Here is a 13,705-nt window from a genome sequence, read left to right on the forward strand (position 1 = left end):
CTGGGCTTTCAAGCTGGGCAACAAGCTGCCGTACAAAGCTTATTTCTACAACAACAGTTTTCAAACAGTTTCACTTTCAAAAAGCTACAAGCTGGTCCTGAAAACCAGAAAAAGGGCTTTGAGATACAGCACCAACTCAAATGGTTTTTCAGGTATTACAAGGACTGAGGAGCATAGTGGGGCTGCTACATTCCCACCTACTGTTGACTTGGTAGACTAGGGGCAGGTCTACTAGGAGCAAGTGAGCTGCTGCCCTTACTGGTTGTGGATAGAAGATACTGGAGTGTCAGATTGGACGTGGATCGAGATCTCTGTGGGATCTGTAGGTTGACTGGGAACCCAAATGGTGGTCAAACCCAGAAAAGGACCAAGCAGTTTAGGTAAATGCCCCCAAAGGAACAGTTTATTTTCTTGTCTCTTACTCTGCCATGTTTTTCTCCTTCACAATAAAAGCCCTGTCCATTAATTAGCAGAGAACTGCATCATTTTCCTTCACGTGTTTAAATATTGTACAACGACACTGCTCTTCCTATCTGCTCATTCCCATTACAGTACAAAAAAAGAGATATTTTTCATTGTAACCAGACATTGTACGACAGTGTAATAATGTTGGATTGGGGACTCAAAAAGCCCCTAAGGGTTAGCTATCATCTTTAGATTTCTTTTTTTTCTTCTTTTTTTTAAAATGAGAACACCTAAAGGAAAAAAGGGTTAAAGTATCCTTTCTGAAACACCACAGTTCAAACACTTAACAAGTAGTTTTGTTTTCTATACATGGCTGCGAACATGTAGTTCACCTGGGTTCCATCCATAGAACTCTAATTCCAAAATTCTATGGTCCAAACCCAGATTTCCCATTTCTATCAATGGTTCAATGCTCAGGAAGGACAATCACAGCAGCAAACACAGCAGGCTTGGGAAATATTTTGGTACCAAGAACACAATTACATCAATTGTGCTCCTCTACTAATTTGATATTCTTGTTATCAGCCAGTTCACTTCAGACTGTATAACGTTGCTTATTGGTCTTAGTGGAATTGGACATAAGTTTGACTTAATTGCTATTTATCATCTTATAAGGCTTTAGGGCATTCAAGCAGCAACTTCCAACAAATACAATCTCTGCCTTTTGTCAGTATCAACAATAACGTGACAACTTTGTCTAAAAAGAAGCACACAGCGTGAGAATTTAAAGGGGTTAAAGTTGGGGAATTTGACACCTTTAAAAAAGTCAATCTTCAACATATAGTCCCAGTGGCAAACAGACTCCGTGCACGTGTAAAACAAATGGTTTTATCGCTTTCTGACCTGGCAACACTTGTCTTTTCAGCATATCCCATCACGTCAAAACCGGATCACAGACTGTAGAAAAACATGTCTGCGGTTTCTGTGGCATCAGCCATGAGTTTCTGAAGGGGCTTTTTGAAACACTAGGTTTGAGTTTAATCCTTGATGCCTGCCTGTCAGTCATTTGGAGCCTAGGAATACGAATCTGGGTGATGTGGAGGAACCTGGATGGAGTGGAGGTAATCACCAGGGCTGACTGTGAAAGGCAGAGACATCTGTCAATCAAGCAAACATGGCTCCAAACATACCTGTTTCATGGAGTTTCATTTGTGGTGCTCACAGTTTTTTTTTTTCTTTAAACAAACACACTTAAAAAAATCACTAGCAGCATTTCTTCCCATAAACAGCATCTTCACAACACGCCGAGCACACTATCAGCAGTTTTCACTTTGACTATTTGTTTGGGAGAAACAGTTTGATGAAAAACCGCTGAAATGTTTCAATGCTGTGAGAAGAACAAATGAAATTCCCTTCATTTCTATCAGATCTGCACAAATCTCAGAGCCAGATTTCTCTAAACTTTGGCAGATGAACCAAACCTGCTTACACGGCTAAATACAACCCGGGATGCTGTATAATCAGGGTTGTACCGCCAGATGTTGATAAGCATATATACTATATGTGGTTTATAACGTAGTTGAACCAACACTTCTTGGTGACTGTTTGCAATGTGCTTATATGCTCGTTGTACTGGTACTTATAATGCAATTACAATGAAGTCAAATCTAATTGAACCCAATCAAAAGGAGTGAAATTAACCAAATTACTGAAGAAAAAAACACTTGATTTTGAGAGTTTGGTGATTTTCGGCACTTGGGTCTCAACACTCAGTCTTGGCGGTCAACACTTGGTTTGTGCACAGCGTCAGCCAGCCCCCACCCAGAGGAGACCTGGCTCTGCTTCAACAACATAAATTTTGCACTGAAAAGACAAGTGTAACCTCTGTCATGATCATGATGAGATGATGACATTACACCGCTGTTGTTAAAACCCGTCGTTATATTCCAGGCTAACGCTTGCTACGCTCAGCTTAACAGATACCTATACCATATAGTTACAGTCATGACACATTAAACATATCTGTGTTACAGGGATCTGCGGACGTTAACTGTGATGTTGTTCAACCTGGAATACAAACAACATCATATCCTACAGGGGAGGGAGATTCACACTAATCCCATTACTTCCTTGGTTTCATCACATCAGTGAAATTACTGGACAATAAAATCGTACAGTCAAATTGCGAAGGGTGCCACGGGCTGAAGGCTTATACGTAGTATAATTTTAAGGGGCCTAAAATATAGCAATTTGCTACAAACATTGGGTAAATTGTCAGTATCTCTACGAATGACGAAAACGTGATTTGTGATTTTACTACAATAGATAAGGTGCGACTCTTCCTCAAGGAATACTTCTACACATTTAACACGAGATGAAAAAAGAATCTCAGATTTCAACAAGAGAAGGTAGCTCTGCGGTGGGTTACTGTTGTAAATGCTTTCATATCTTGTTTGTTCCTTTTAGGTAAATTTACAGTAACCCTGTTTTGGATGAGCGGGGGGGATTGTAAAAGGTGCTTCAAATAATAAAACGCTAAATTTAGTTTATCATTTTGGACAACATTCTTTATAAATAGCTTAGTTTTATCTAGGTGGGATCTTTCGTTGTAGATTTGACCAGAATGTCAGCAATAAAGAGTTCTGTTCACTATTGGTTACCAATATATAAGATCTGTCCTAGGGGACTGCCCATTTAAAGAGCTCAGCCGATTTATGCAGCACAACCTAATACTTAAATATGTAACGCCTAAAATCTAGTAAGAAGTCACTTTTTTTCAGTTTCAATCTTTTTTCTTCCTTTGTCGTCCTATTTTAAGATCCAACTCAGTGCTGATCCTACCCAATGTTTTCAGTTTCTAGCACAATATCCCAAGAGGCCACAATCAGTTCAACCAAACTGTTGATCCTTTTTGGTGTCAAGCATTTCTTTGTCTTCCACATACTGGCTTTGACTTCTCGGTGGTAGATCAGCTTCCTCTTGTCTGTTGCCGGACAGGTCCAATCCTGTGTCCATTAGGACAGAGGAGCCAGTGGAAGATGAAGCTGAGGCCTCTATTGCGGAGGAGGTGCTGGTGTCCATTCGGCTGTTGTTAACCATCCTAATGATGAAGGAGGGAACACAAATGAGCACTTTTAACATGTGGAACGATATGAACCAACATAGAGCTACTGATAGAGTGGAGATGATTGTGAATATGCAGATATATGGTGATAAAACACTGAAGACTAAAAGCGGACAGCTATGGCAGAAGCTATTACATTACAATTACAATATATTTTTTTCCTATGATGGTGAAGGCATGACCTGCCATACAGTGTCTCTGATTGGCTGGTACTCATTGTCTTTGTTGGTTGGGTTAGTTAGATTTAGGAATGAGGAGTGATGATTGGTGAGGGTTAGGACAAGAATATGAGGGCAACCCAATCAGAGGCAGAGTAGGGCGGGTCATGCCTTCGGCATCCTAGGAAAAATACATATTACTGCCCAGCTGGGCTTTGAGCTAAATGCTAACATGCACACAATGGCAATGCTAACATGATGATGTTTAGAAGGTATGTTTCCTATTTTCACCATTGCAATTTAGCCTGTTAGCATGCTAACATTTGCTTTTAGCATTTAATACAAAGCACAGTTGAGGCTGATGGTAATGTCTTTGAGTTTGCAGGTAGTTGATCATGAATCAAGTACTATAATTCATCCTTTGGGGAACATGAATGTCTGAATGAAACTTCAGAACAATCCAAAGGCTGTCGAGACCACGAACGGACCTCATGGTGGTGCTTAATGAAAAGCCAGGTGATCACTAGGATTCATCTTCTGTGGACTACGTGTCAGGTCAGCCTGAGTCTTGCGCCACATTCACTATCTGCCTTGAGCCTTCTGCCATACATTAACTCCTCTGTCATTTCTCATCCTACCACTCCCTGCTGCCCTGCAGTAACCCCTGTGTTCCCACCATTCATATCACCTGTCCTCGCCTCGCCCACCTGCACACCTGTTCAAACTTCTGCAGTAAATATACCTGCTCATTCTCTTTCACACTCGGTCAGGCCACTTCATGTGGTCCAGGCTTTTTCTCTACATGTCTGTTTGGACCCCTGCTTGCCTTTTGGACTTCTACCTCTTTACCTCCTACCTAGTATGACAGCATTAGGACAGAGAGCTTCCTCAACACGTACAACCCTGATGTCTGAATGCCATTACTAAATGAAGACCCAGCTAAAGGTCCTCGCTGTTTGTACAAAGACCAGAAAGACAGGTAAACACGACCGTGATGAGTTTGTGTGCACACAAAGGACACAAGCTCACACACAAAGAGAGAGTGAAGTAGAAAAATAAAAGAGGGAAACAGGAAAATATACTAACATGCCGTGACGCAGGACGTGTCGTTCCCACTCGAGACTGTTGGTGAAGCAGCGGCCGCAGAACTCGCAGGGGAGACGCTTCTCGACGCCGCTGGGTCCAGAGCTGCTGCTGGTGCTGCTGGTGGGAGATGCAAGGACCTCTGGGAAATAGAGTTCCAATGACTGGTCAGTCTCAGAACACAGTGATTTTATTATGTATAAGACAATCAGTGTTTTATACATATTTATACATCAGTCACAGAGTAGAAATTCTTAATGTGTAAGAAATGAATGATGGTACTTTGTAGTACAGGGATGATCAGTAATACTGTGCTTTGAAATCTACTTTCTCCTTCAGTGGGCAACCAATACCAGTCAAGTGACTCAGTGCATTATGAGCAAGAAGAACGAAATGAGAAAATCAATTCAGAATTACAATGAGACTTTTGGAAGACAAACACTGCTCATGAAGGATAGCTAAAGCACACTGCTCATTACACATCACATCTTACTTATGGGCCCATCTATTTGGCTTAAAAGGAGACACGGGAGATTTTTCACACAGGTCACAACGTGATATGAAATAACTGAGAATAGAAAAAGACAGAAAATGGCTTTTCAGCAGAAACCCATTTACAGTGTAATCCCAAAAGGTCATGGACAGAGATCTGCTGTGTGATAGGCTCCTGTACAGCAGTCAAATACGGTTCAGGAGTGCTCTGGTCTTGACTGGCTGGGTGTGAAGTGTGATTTCAGCAAACATCAGTGGTTCTATCTGACACTGTGGAGGATCCAAACCTTCTGATACGGTTTCTTCTTCACCCAGACAGTTACTGGTTTGTTGTCACGTGATAATAAGCATCCTGTCTGACATTAAAATAATGTGGCTTTTTATGTTTGTACTGACACGGTCTATCAACAGAGTAAAGATCAGAATTCACATGTATTTACCTTGTAGGGCAGGCCTCTCCTCCTCCACCTCCTTGACATCCTCTTCCTCTTTGTCTTCCTCCTCCTCCTCCTCCTCTTCCTCTTTGATGTTGCCCTCCATCTCTTCCTCATCCATCTCCCTCTGCTCCCGCACCATGTTCTCTATCATTTCCATCCCTTCGTCGTCCTCCTCCTCGTCCTCTGCGGCCGCTACCTTTACACCCGCAACCATCTCCATCATTTCTGCTTCGTCATCCTCGTCCTCGGCGCTGCTCCCATGTTCCTTCATCATCTCCAGCTGGTCCAGGTTGACCCGGCCCATCAGCTCAAAGTTCCGGATGACCTGACCGGAAACAGGATGCGTTAATCAGTTTTTGCCTCCCAGAGCTCCTTTTTCTTTCTTTTTCTTTTCTGCTAGTTGAGTTCCCCAAAAACATGTGTGAAAAGGTAGAAACTATATTTGCACAAAGCATTACGTTTATTTATGCTTCAGTTTCTAATTTTTTGATGGACTAAAAAGTTGACACGTGAATTTTAGGCTGTTTTCAATCTTTTTACTCGACATTCACCACAAAGGCTCACGAATCGTCTTTCTTGCCAAATTACGGTTAACAGACTACATTTAAATAGCTCTTTTCTAACTTTTAACGGACAGAGCTGCTGTGCAATGCACTGACCTGCCCATTGAGGGCAACTTCGGGTTGAATGTCTTGTTCAAAACATTGTCATTATGAATATTTTGTGGTATAAAGTAAGTGTGTGGGCTTTACCTTTTTTATTTACACTGAAACTTATATTAGCTCAAAATCCAACATCAGACCTTCTTTTGAAGGTGACGACCTGCCGTGTCTCGAGCCAGAGGTGTTCTTTCTAAGTCAACATAAATGGAGGTATTTAAGCAAAGAGGGTGGAAGATCTTGATGGCAGAACCAGATCATCTCACACTTATATATCTTGTCACAAATGATCTCACTCCTCCTGGCATGCTCCCTGGAGACTCAGAGCCGAAGCCCTGCAACCTCAGTGACAACGCCTGCTCTTCCAATCTTCATACCATGAATACGCTTTTGCTCACTGTCTTGCCCAGAAATAAATTTCATCCAGTCTGAGAGATATTTCCGGGTTGTTTTTATTTGCTTTCTGGACCTTTTTTGAACTTCAGCAACACATGAAAGGAGCGAAAACTCCTGCACACAGCCAGTCACTTTATTTCTTATGTTTTGGTCCTCAAACCTTCATCAAACAAAAATCATAAAGACAAACAGCACTGGTACCATTATGTAAACATAGCTGGGAAAAACCCACCAGAGGATGCCAGCAGCACCTCTCAGTATACAAATTAAGGTCAATGAACTCATCTGACTGTAAACAAGAGTCGTTTCCAAATCTGAAAAGATGATCTACACAGACTCATGTAATCTGATCAAAAACATGCAAATACCTCAAATTCTGGGTCAAATGACAAAACAAATTTTACTAACTAACATTTTATACAACAAGAAACTTATATCAAAAGACGGTTTACACATGCTCACACACACAAATCTCAACATACGTGAAAGTTTGGGTACCCCTGGTCAAAATGTCAGAGAGTCAAAGACGACCTGAAGTCCACAAGACATCAAATTAAAGGCACGTATCTTCTAGCTCTGAGAGATTCTTGGGGCCTGTCCACAGATTTTCAACGATGTTTAGGTCGGGGGACTGTGAGGGACACTGCAAAGGTGTTCTTTTCATGAAATTCTGCACCTTTTCTCTCCAAACATACCTTTGCTCAGGACTCAGGCTTGTTTAGACGTTCAGATGAATTTTGTGGTGAGGACACAGAAAGGTGTCTCTCTGATCACTCTTCCATGAAGGTCATATTCAGTCTGCTAAATCTTCCCGAAGGTCTTTTTCCGTCAAACAGGACTTTGATTTGTCCCACGAGCAGCTCTCTCTAAAAGTTTTCTCGGTCTTCCAGACAAACCTCAGCTTGACCTCGACTGCTCCCGTTAACTGCCATTCCTTAATTACATTACAAAATGAGGGAACAGCTACATGAAAGTGCTTTGCTATCTTCTTATAGCCTTCTCCTGCTTGTGAGCGTCAATTATTTTAATTTTCAGAGTGCTGGGCAGCTGCTTAGAGGAGCCCACGGCTGCTGATTGTTGGGACAGGTTTGAGTCAGAGTATTTAGGAAGCTTTAAAATTTTCATCTCCTGGCCTTTGCTAACAATGATTGAGAATAAGCCACAGCCCTAACAAGCTAATTAAGCTCTGAGACCTTGATAAAAGTTATCTGACAGCTCAAATCTCTTGGGGGGCTCAAACACTTGTATGGTGCTCCTTTCCAACCACCCACACACAAACATATATATAGTGGCCGCAATCCATCTCATGTCTGCTGCTAAACTCTCTTCATTTATTATCTATACCCACTTGCTCCTGTTTTACATAACAGGAGGACTGGACCTTCTCCCATCATGCATTGGGTAAAATCAGACATCTAGTCAGTTTAACGCACTCTAAACTTGTAAAATATGAGGTGCTTTCTCACATCATCCCATGAATTATCCCCCTGAAGGGGGACCGAGAGCTGGAACCTTTTCCATCCTGGATGTGGGGAGAATAAGCTCCAGCAGTCTGATACTGCGTCATCTTGGTCCAATAGATTTTTATATTTTTATCTTCTAATCTGTGAAGGAGCAGCACAGAGTTTCTTTTTGGCTTCATAAGTTTGTGTAGCTGTGTTATCTTGTTGTTTTAATAAATCCCCTCCATGCGGTGATATTCACTTTTAAGGACTGTTAAAGCAGGCTGGAAAAATAAAGCAGGGAAGAGGAGTGGACCAAACATTTTAGACAGATTACATACTTTCCTAATACTGACTGAATTTATGGTTCAACTGGAATTGGACTCTTCTAGTAATTTCTCACCTAATGAAGTTATTATTCATTGACTGCACACACAATAAATGAATCATTATCTCACATGTTCTCCCTGCTGATATTTAAGGCAGATCTTAAAGTGACACTGCTGCAGGGAACTGTGTTTACTGACGGCTTCACAAAGTGTTACTGCGCTCATGTCGTAAATATCCTTTATCCAATCATGTGTTCACAAAGTGGTGAACCTCGCTCCATCCTCGCTTATGAACCACTGAGCTATTCCAGGATGCACCTTTCATACCCAATCATGATACTCTCACCTGTTACCAATCAACCTGTTTACCTGTGCAATGATCCAAACAGGTGTTTTTGGAGCATTCTACATCTTTCCCAGCCTTTAGCTGCTCCTGTCCAAACTTGTTTGAAACGTGTTGCTGACATCAAATTCAGAATAAGCAGATATTTACAAAAAATCAATGAAGATGACGAGGTCAAGCATTAAATAAATAAATAAAATGCATTTGGAATTGTGCTTGTACTGTAAAAACACAGCATTGTAATATTATTATTATCAATATTATTTTCTCTCTTCCTCTTCCATACACGCACATCACCCACATACACTTTTTACAGGATTCCCCTAAACCACTCATTTATTATGCTAAATGAAATCAGCAACTGATTTATTATTATTACTACTATCTGGACACTGTTGTTTTTCCCGTCTGTCCTTGTCTATATCGTCCCTGTTTCTATCAATGTGATACCTTTAAAGTCACCGCTGTTTTGTTTTTGCACCAATAGACAAAAGAAATGATAAAAAGAATTTAACAAAATGACATCAGCATCTGGGATCCAAATAATTTCTGAATATTTGATGTGTTTTTGTTGTTTTTTGGACCTGGTGTTGTTGGCGTAATAACTGCGGGAATGAAGACAGATGATTGGCACAGGCCTCATGATTACCTTCCATAAAACCAGCAAAGGCCATATAGAATTAATTGAACAGTCTGAAATTACAGAGCTCATAAGCTGTAAACACTTCATGTTACAGCCATTAAGCAGGCTGATTATTAAAACCTGCTCTTATAATAAACCACTTTCAATGAGACTCTCCACCGGTGATAAGCCAGAAAGTCTCTCATCTGCTAAATGAGGTTCATGGCCATATTTTAAATCATACTGTAGAAACCAGCTCCATGAGGTATGTCAATTTCAATTTAGTTGTGCAACACCTCACGTGCATCCAAAGTGGACTCCAACTGACCTTGTGCTCAAGGCGTAGATGCTCCTCTAGCTGGCTCCGCCGACTGCTGTCATAATAACAGAGCTGGCACTGGTAGGGTTTTATTTCAGCGTGCTTCTGCAGGTGCAGCTGCAAGGCCTGGTCGCTGGAGCATGTGAAGGTGCATTTGTGGCAACGGAACACCAGGCCCTGAAGGTGGCGCGACAGCTTGGAGCGGCTGACCTCCAGCGGACCCACGCGCTCCTCTGGTGGAAGAAGAGGAGAGAGCGAGGTGGATTATTAGGCTGCAGAGAGGGGAGGGAAGACAAGGTAGAGCAGAGGAGAGGGAAAGAGCTAACGACAGAATGGGAAGAGATGTGGACGAGCAGGAGAGATATGAAATGACGTTTATCTCTCTCACACACACACACACACACACACACACACACACGGCGGTGAAGAAAAAGGCAATCACATTTGGTTTGGCTTTAGGTTAACATCGAGCACATTTCCCAAAATGTTCAACAATTCCCTCAAAAGTGAAGTCAGATATGTCCCTGCTTCCTTTCGGCATGCTGTGTACCTCTGTGCAGGACAATATGGTCAATCATATTGCTCTTGTGTTTGGTGTGATAGAGGCAGAGAGGGCAGCGCAGGTCTTTCGGGACGTCGTCGGGTGCATTGTTGTTGTGGCCGGCCTCCACGTGCATGGTGAAGGTATTCCTGGGACAGATTCACAGACAGAGAGAAGGATGGTTAAACGACGGAGGAGCGTATCCAGTGCTCGCCTGTCTCGTGTCTGCACAGCTGAAAAATCCTTGCAATGTTCGCAGCATCTGTACTCACATTACCAGCATTTATTACACAACATGTCAGCCATTTCCCCGTGCTTGCTGTCTCTCCTTACTTGTAGCAGGTGAAAAAGGAACAGTCTTTGCACTTGAAGAGCTTCTTCCCTCCGTGGCGGTCCCTGTAGTGCCGACGCAGGCTCTGCATGTATCCAGAGCTGAACTCGCAGAACTCACAAGTGAGGACGCCGTCCGGTCGATTGTCAGCCACTGTTGAGCCACCAGGCGTCGAGCCGGAAGACATTTGACTGCGGGACGCCAGCTGGTAATGACTAAGCTGCTGACGGACATCTGCTGGCTCCAGGTACGATGGGTCTGAGGCAGGGAGAGAAATTCAGAGAAACTTGCAGTTTATTATATTGTAACACACTAAAACAGTGTCTAGTTTGGGCGTCTTCTCAGATGTTTGTAAGTCCCAAACTGACATGTCCCCTCTAAACTCCTCAGATGGTTTCATTTAAAAAACATCTTGAAGCCCACAAAAGAAAAATGTTTCGCAAAAGAAGCGCAGTTTAGAGAAAAGTCCAAAACATGAATGCACATTTGTGTAGCAGAGCTTTGTTTTTGCTCCCCATGAATCATCTCGCGGCCCCTCAGTTTTATCTGGTCACCCTTTGCAGGGGCCCGACCCCTGTGAGAAAAGCACTGTACTAAACCAGCTCCACCTCAACAGTGAAACACTACTTCAACATCAATGCATCTGTCCTCACAATCTAATAATGCCATAGATAATAATATGTCAGTCACAGGGGATATTTCCCTGCAGAATGAGTACTTTGATGGTTTAATTACATCAAGCTGATACATTTCTGCACTAAGTAGGATTTTGAATGCAGGACTTTATTTGTAATGGGATATTTTTACACTGTTGTGCTGGTAGTTTTCCTTTAGTAAAGAATCTGTGTACTTCATCCATCTCTACTCTGAAAGCTCAGTCACTCACAAGCGAGGATGGACCATTCACCACTTTGTGAACACATGATTGTAATAAAGGATATTACTACATGGACTCAGGAACATGGAAAATGTTTTTATTTACGTTTTACTCCATGTCCCAACCTTTTTTCAGAATCGGGGTTGCACTTTATGCATCTTCCCCCGATCGATTCATCTGCCTCTTCTATTCTGAGAGATGTCTGATCATTTCTCAAAAAGAGGAAATGCATATATTCTGTAAATATGTGGAGTACTGCCGTTGATTCTTCCTCTCTAAAGGAGACGATCTGGAATATGGCTGTGCCCCCCTCCCCATACAGAAGTATAACAGTGACTGTCATCATTTGTCCGCTACCTCTCTCCCCCCTCATTCCCTTTCTCAAGAGTCTATAATATCAGTGAGCAAGCTCATCTTCTCGTCCTACTTTGGGCCTCCAACACATCAATAAATAAACCACAGTGACACTAATAGAATATCTATCCATGTGAAAAATGCTTCATTCAGCACTCACAGTGTGAGGAAGCATGGAAGAAAAAGAAAAAGAAAAACTTCTTTTCAACTTTAACTTTATAAAATGCTTGAGATCCAATTTCTCACTTGTGCAGAGGAGGCAGAGGAATTCACACGAATCAAACAATGCCACCGTTGATTCATGCTTTTAATATCCTCTCTGCATTGTGGAGATGTATGGAGATGAGATAGCAGGTGGAGAGCAAACGCTGTCATGAGGTGGTGATGTGTCTTCTTTAATGGATTACCGGTCAGAACTGTCTATTACGTTGCATAAATGAGAGGTGGAATACTTTTGTGAGGAGCTGGAGAAGAAAGGGGAGGAGGAGAACACTTTAAAGCTGCATAAAAAAGGGGGATGTGGTTGGAGTTCAAAGAGCTCGTTTCAGAAAACGCTATATTCAAACCGTTTTCCAAGAAATCCGAGTAAACATTAGAACCAATCAAATGTGAGCCCTCTGTTCCAAACACCAGAATTTTAGACATTCGACTGAAGGTAGCTCGTTTGGCACGGCAGAGACATTCAATATGTCAGCTCTGCTCTGTCTCAATGCTTCACTTGTCTTGGTGGGGCACAGCTGACAGTGGTGGTTGGTGCATTGAGGAATGCTGCCCTGCTTCAGCTCCGGGGAAGATTCCACAGCTCCAGCAGCAAGGTGACAGCTGCTGCCAAGAACAGTCTGCAAGCTAAAGCCGCGGCTGCACAGCCACCAAAACACCTACAACACGGCCTCGCATCGAGGAGCTCGCTGCTGCGCCTACCTGCACCGACGGCGCCTTTGGTAGAAGAGATTCAGCACAGAAGGCCGTCAAATCAAACCTGTCAGACTCCTAAATGCTCACAGGATTTATTCAATCACGGCTCTTTTCCAAAGACCAGGACGCGGACTTGTTGAGACCGAGCGCTGATTTTCCATATTGTAATAAATCTAATGTGTAACATCAATGGTATGAAACTAAAACCACAAGAAAATTTTACATTTTTAGTCCAAATGTTGCTTTTTAAGTTTAAAATGTGAACATTTCCTACACGATACTATTCTCATCGAGCATTATACATGATGCTTCAGCTGCAATGATTACCCGATTAATCGATTAGTTAATTACAGGAAATTAACATATTTTCCAGAATAATGGTCATTTTTCAAGCAAAAAGGCCAAAACGTTAGCTGGTTCTGGCCTCTTGGATGCTTTCCTTTGTCTTATAGTAACAGTTAAGTGAGACTCTTTGAGCTATGAGAACATCCACTCGGCTGTGGAGGATTATAATGCACATTTTTCACTTTTCTGATATTTTATAGATCAAATTATCATATAGACTGAGAGAAAACAACACTTAATCAATTTTGAAAATGATCTTCACTTGCAGTAATATCTAAATATATATATATACACACACAAACACACACACACACACACACACACACACACACACACACACACACACACACACATATATATACATATAGTCATACATACACATATTATATGGATGATACAGATAAGATGATAAAGGCCTATTCCTAAAAACATAGAATTTTTTTTTATTAAACCCAGCATGAGGCCTTTTCTCTAACGCTAAGTTGTAAGGATTTCTATATATCCAAAAAAAGATTCAGCTTTGATGCTTAATT

At 41.9% G+C, this 13,705-nt stretch overlaps 1 protein-coding gene across 3 annotated transcripts in view; it reads right to left on the reverse strand.

Annotated features, from left to right (window-relative positions):
- Positions 1-658: 658 nt before the first annotated feature.
- Positions 659-13,705, reverse strand: part of znf462 (zinc finger protein 462) — a 51,247-nt gene continuing 38,200 nt past the window's right edge. For all 3 annotated transcript variants that reach the window (XM_070989701.1, XM_070989697.1, XM_070989698.1), the window contains exons 8-13: positions 10,684-10,939; positions 10,360-10,499; positions 9,819-10,042; positions 5,703-6,024; positions 4,774-4,912; positions 659-3,505 (exon numbers count right to left, since the gene is read on the reverse strand). In XM_070989701.1, the coding sequence (XP_070845802.1) occupies positions 3,295-3,505; positions 4,774-4,912; positions 5,703-6,024; positions 9,819-10,042; positions 10,360-10,499; positions 10,684-10,939 (1,292 nt within the window). In that variant the 3' untranslated portion in view covers positions 659-3,294. The remainder of the gene's footprint in view (positions 3,506-4,773; positions 4,913-5,702; positions 6,025-9,818; positions 10,043-10,359; positions 10,500-10,683; positions 10,940-13,705) is intronic.

This window comes from Chaetodon trifascialis, chromosome 20 (assembly GCF_039877785.1).
Source record: "Chaetodon trifascialis isolate fChaTrf1 chromosome 20, fChaTrf1.hap1, whole genome shotgun sequence".
Classification (NCBI taxonomy): Eukaryota; Metazoa; Chordata; class Actinopteri; order Chaetodontiformes; family Chaetodontidae; genus Chaetodon; species Chaetodon trifascialis.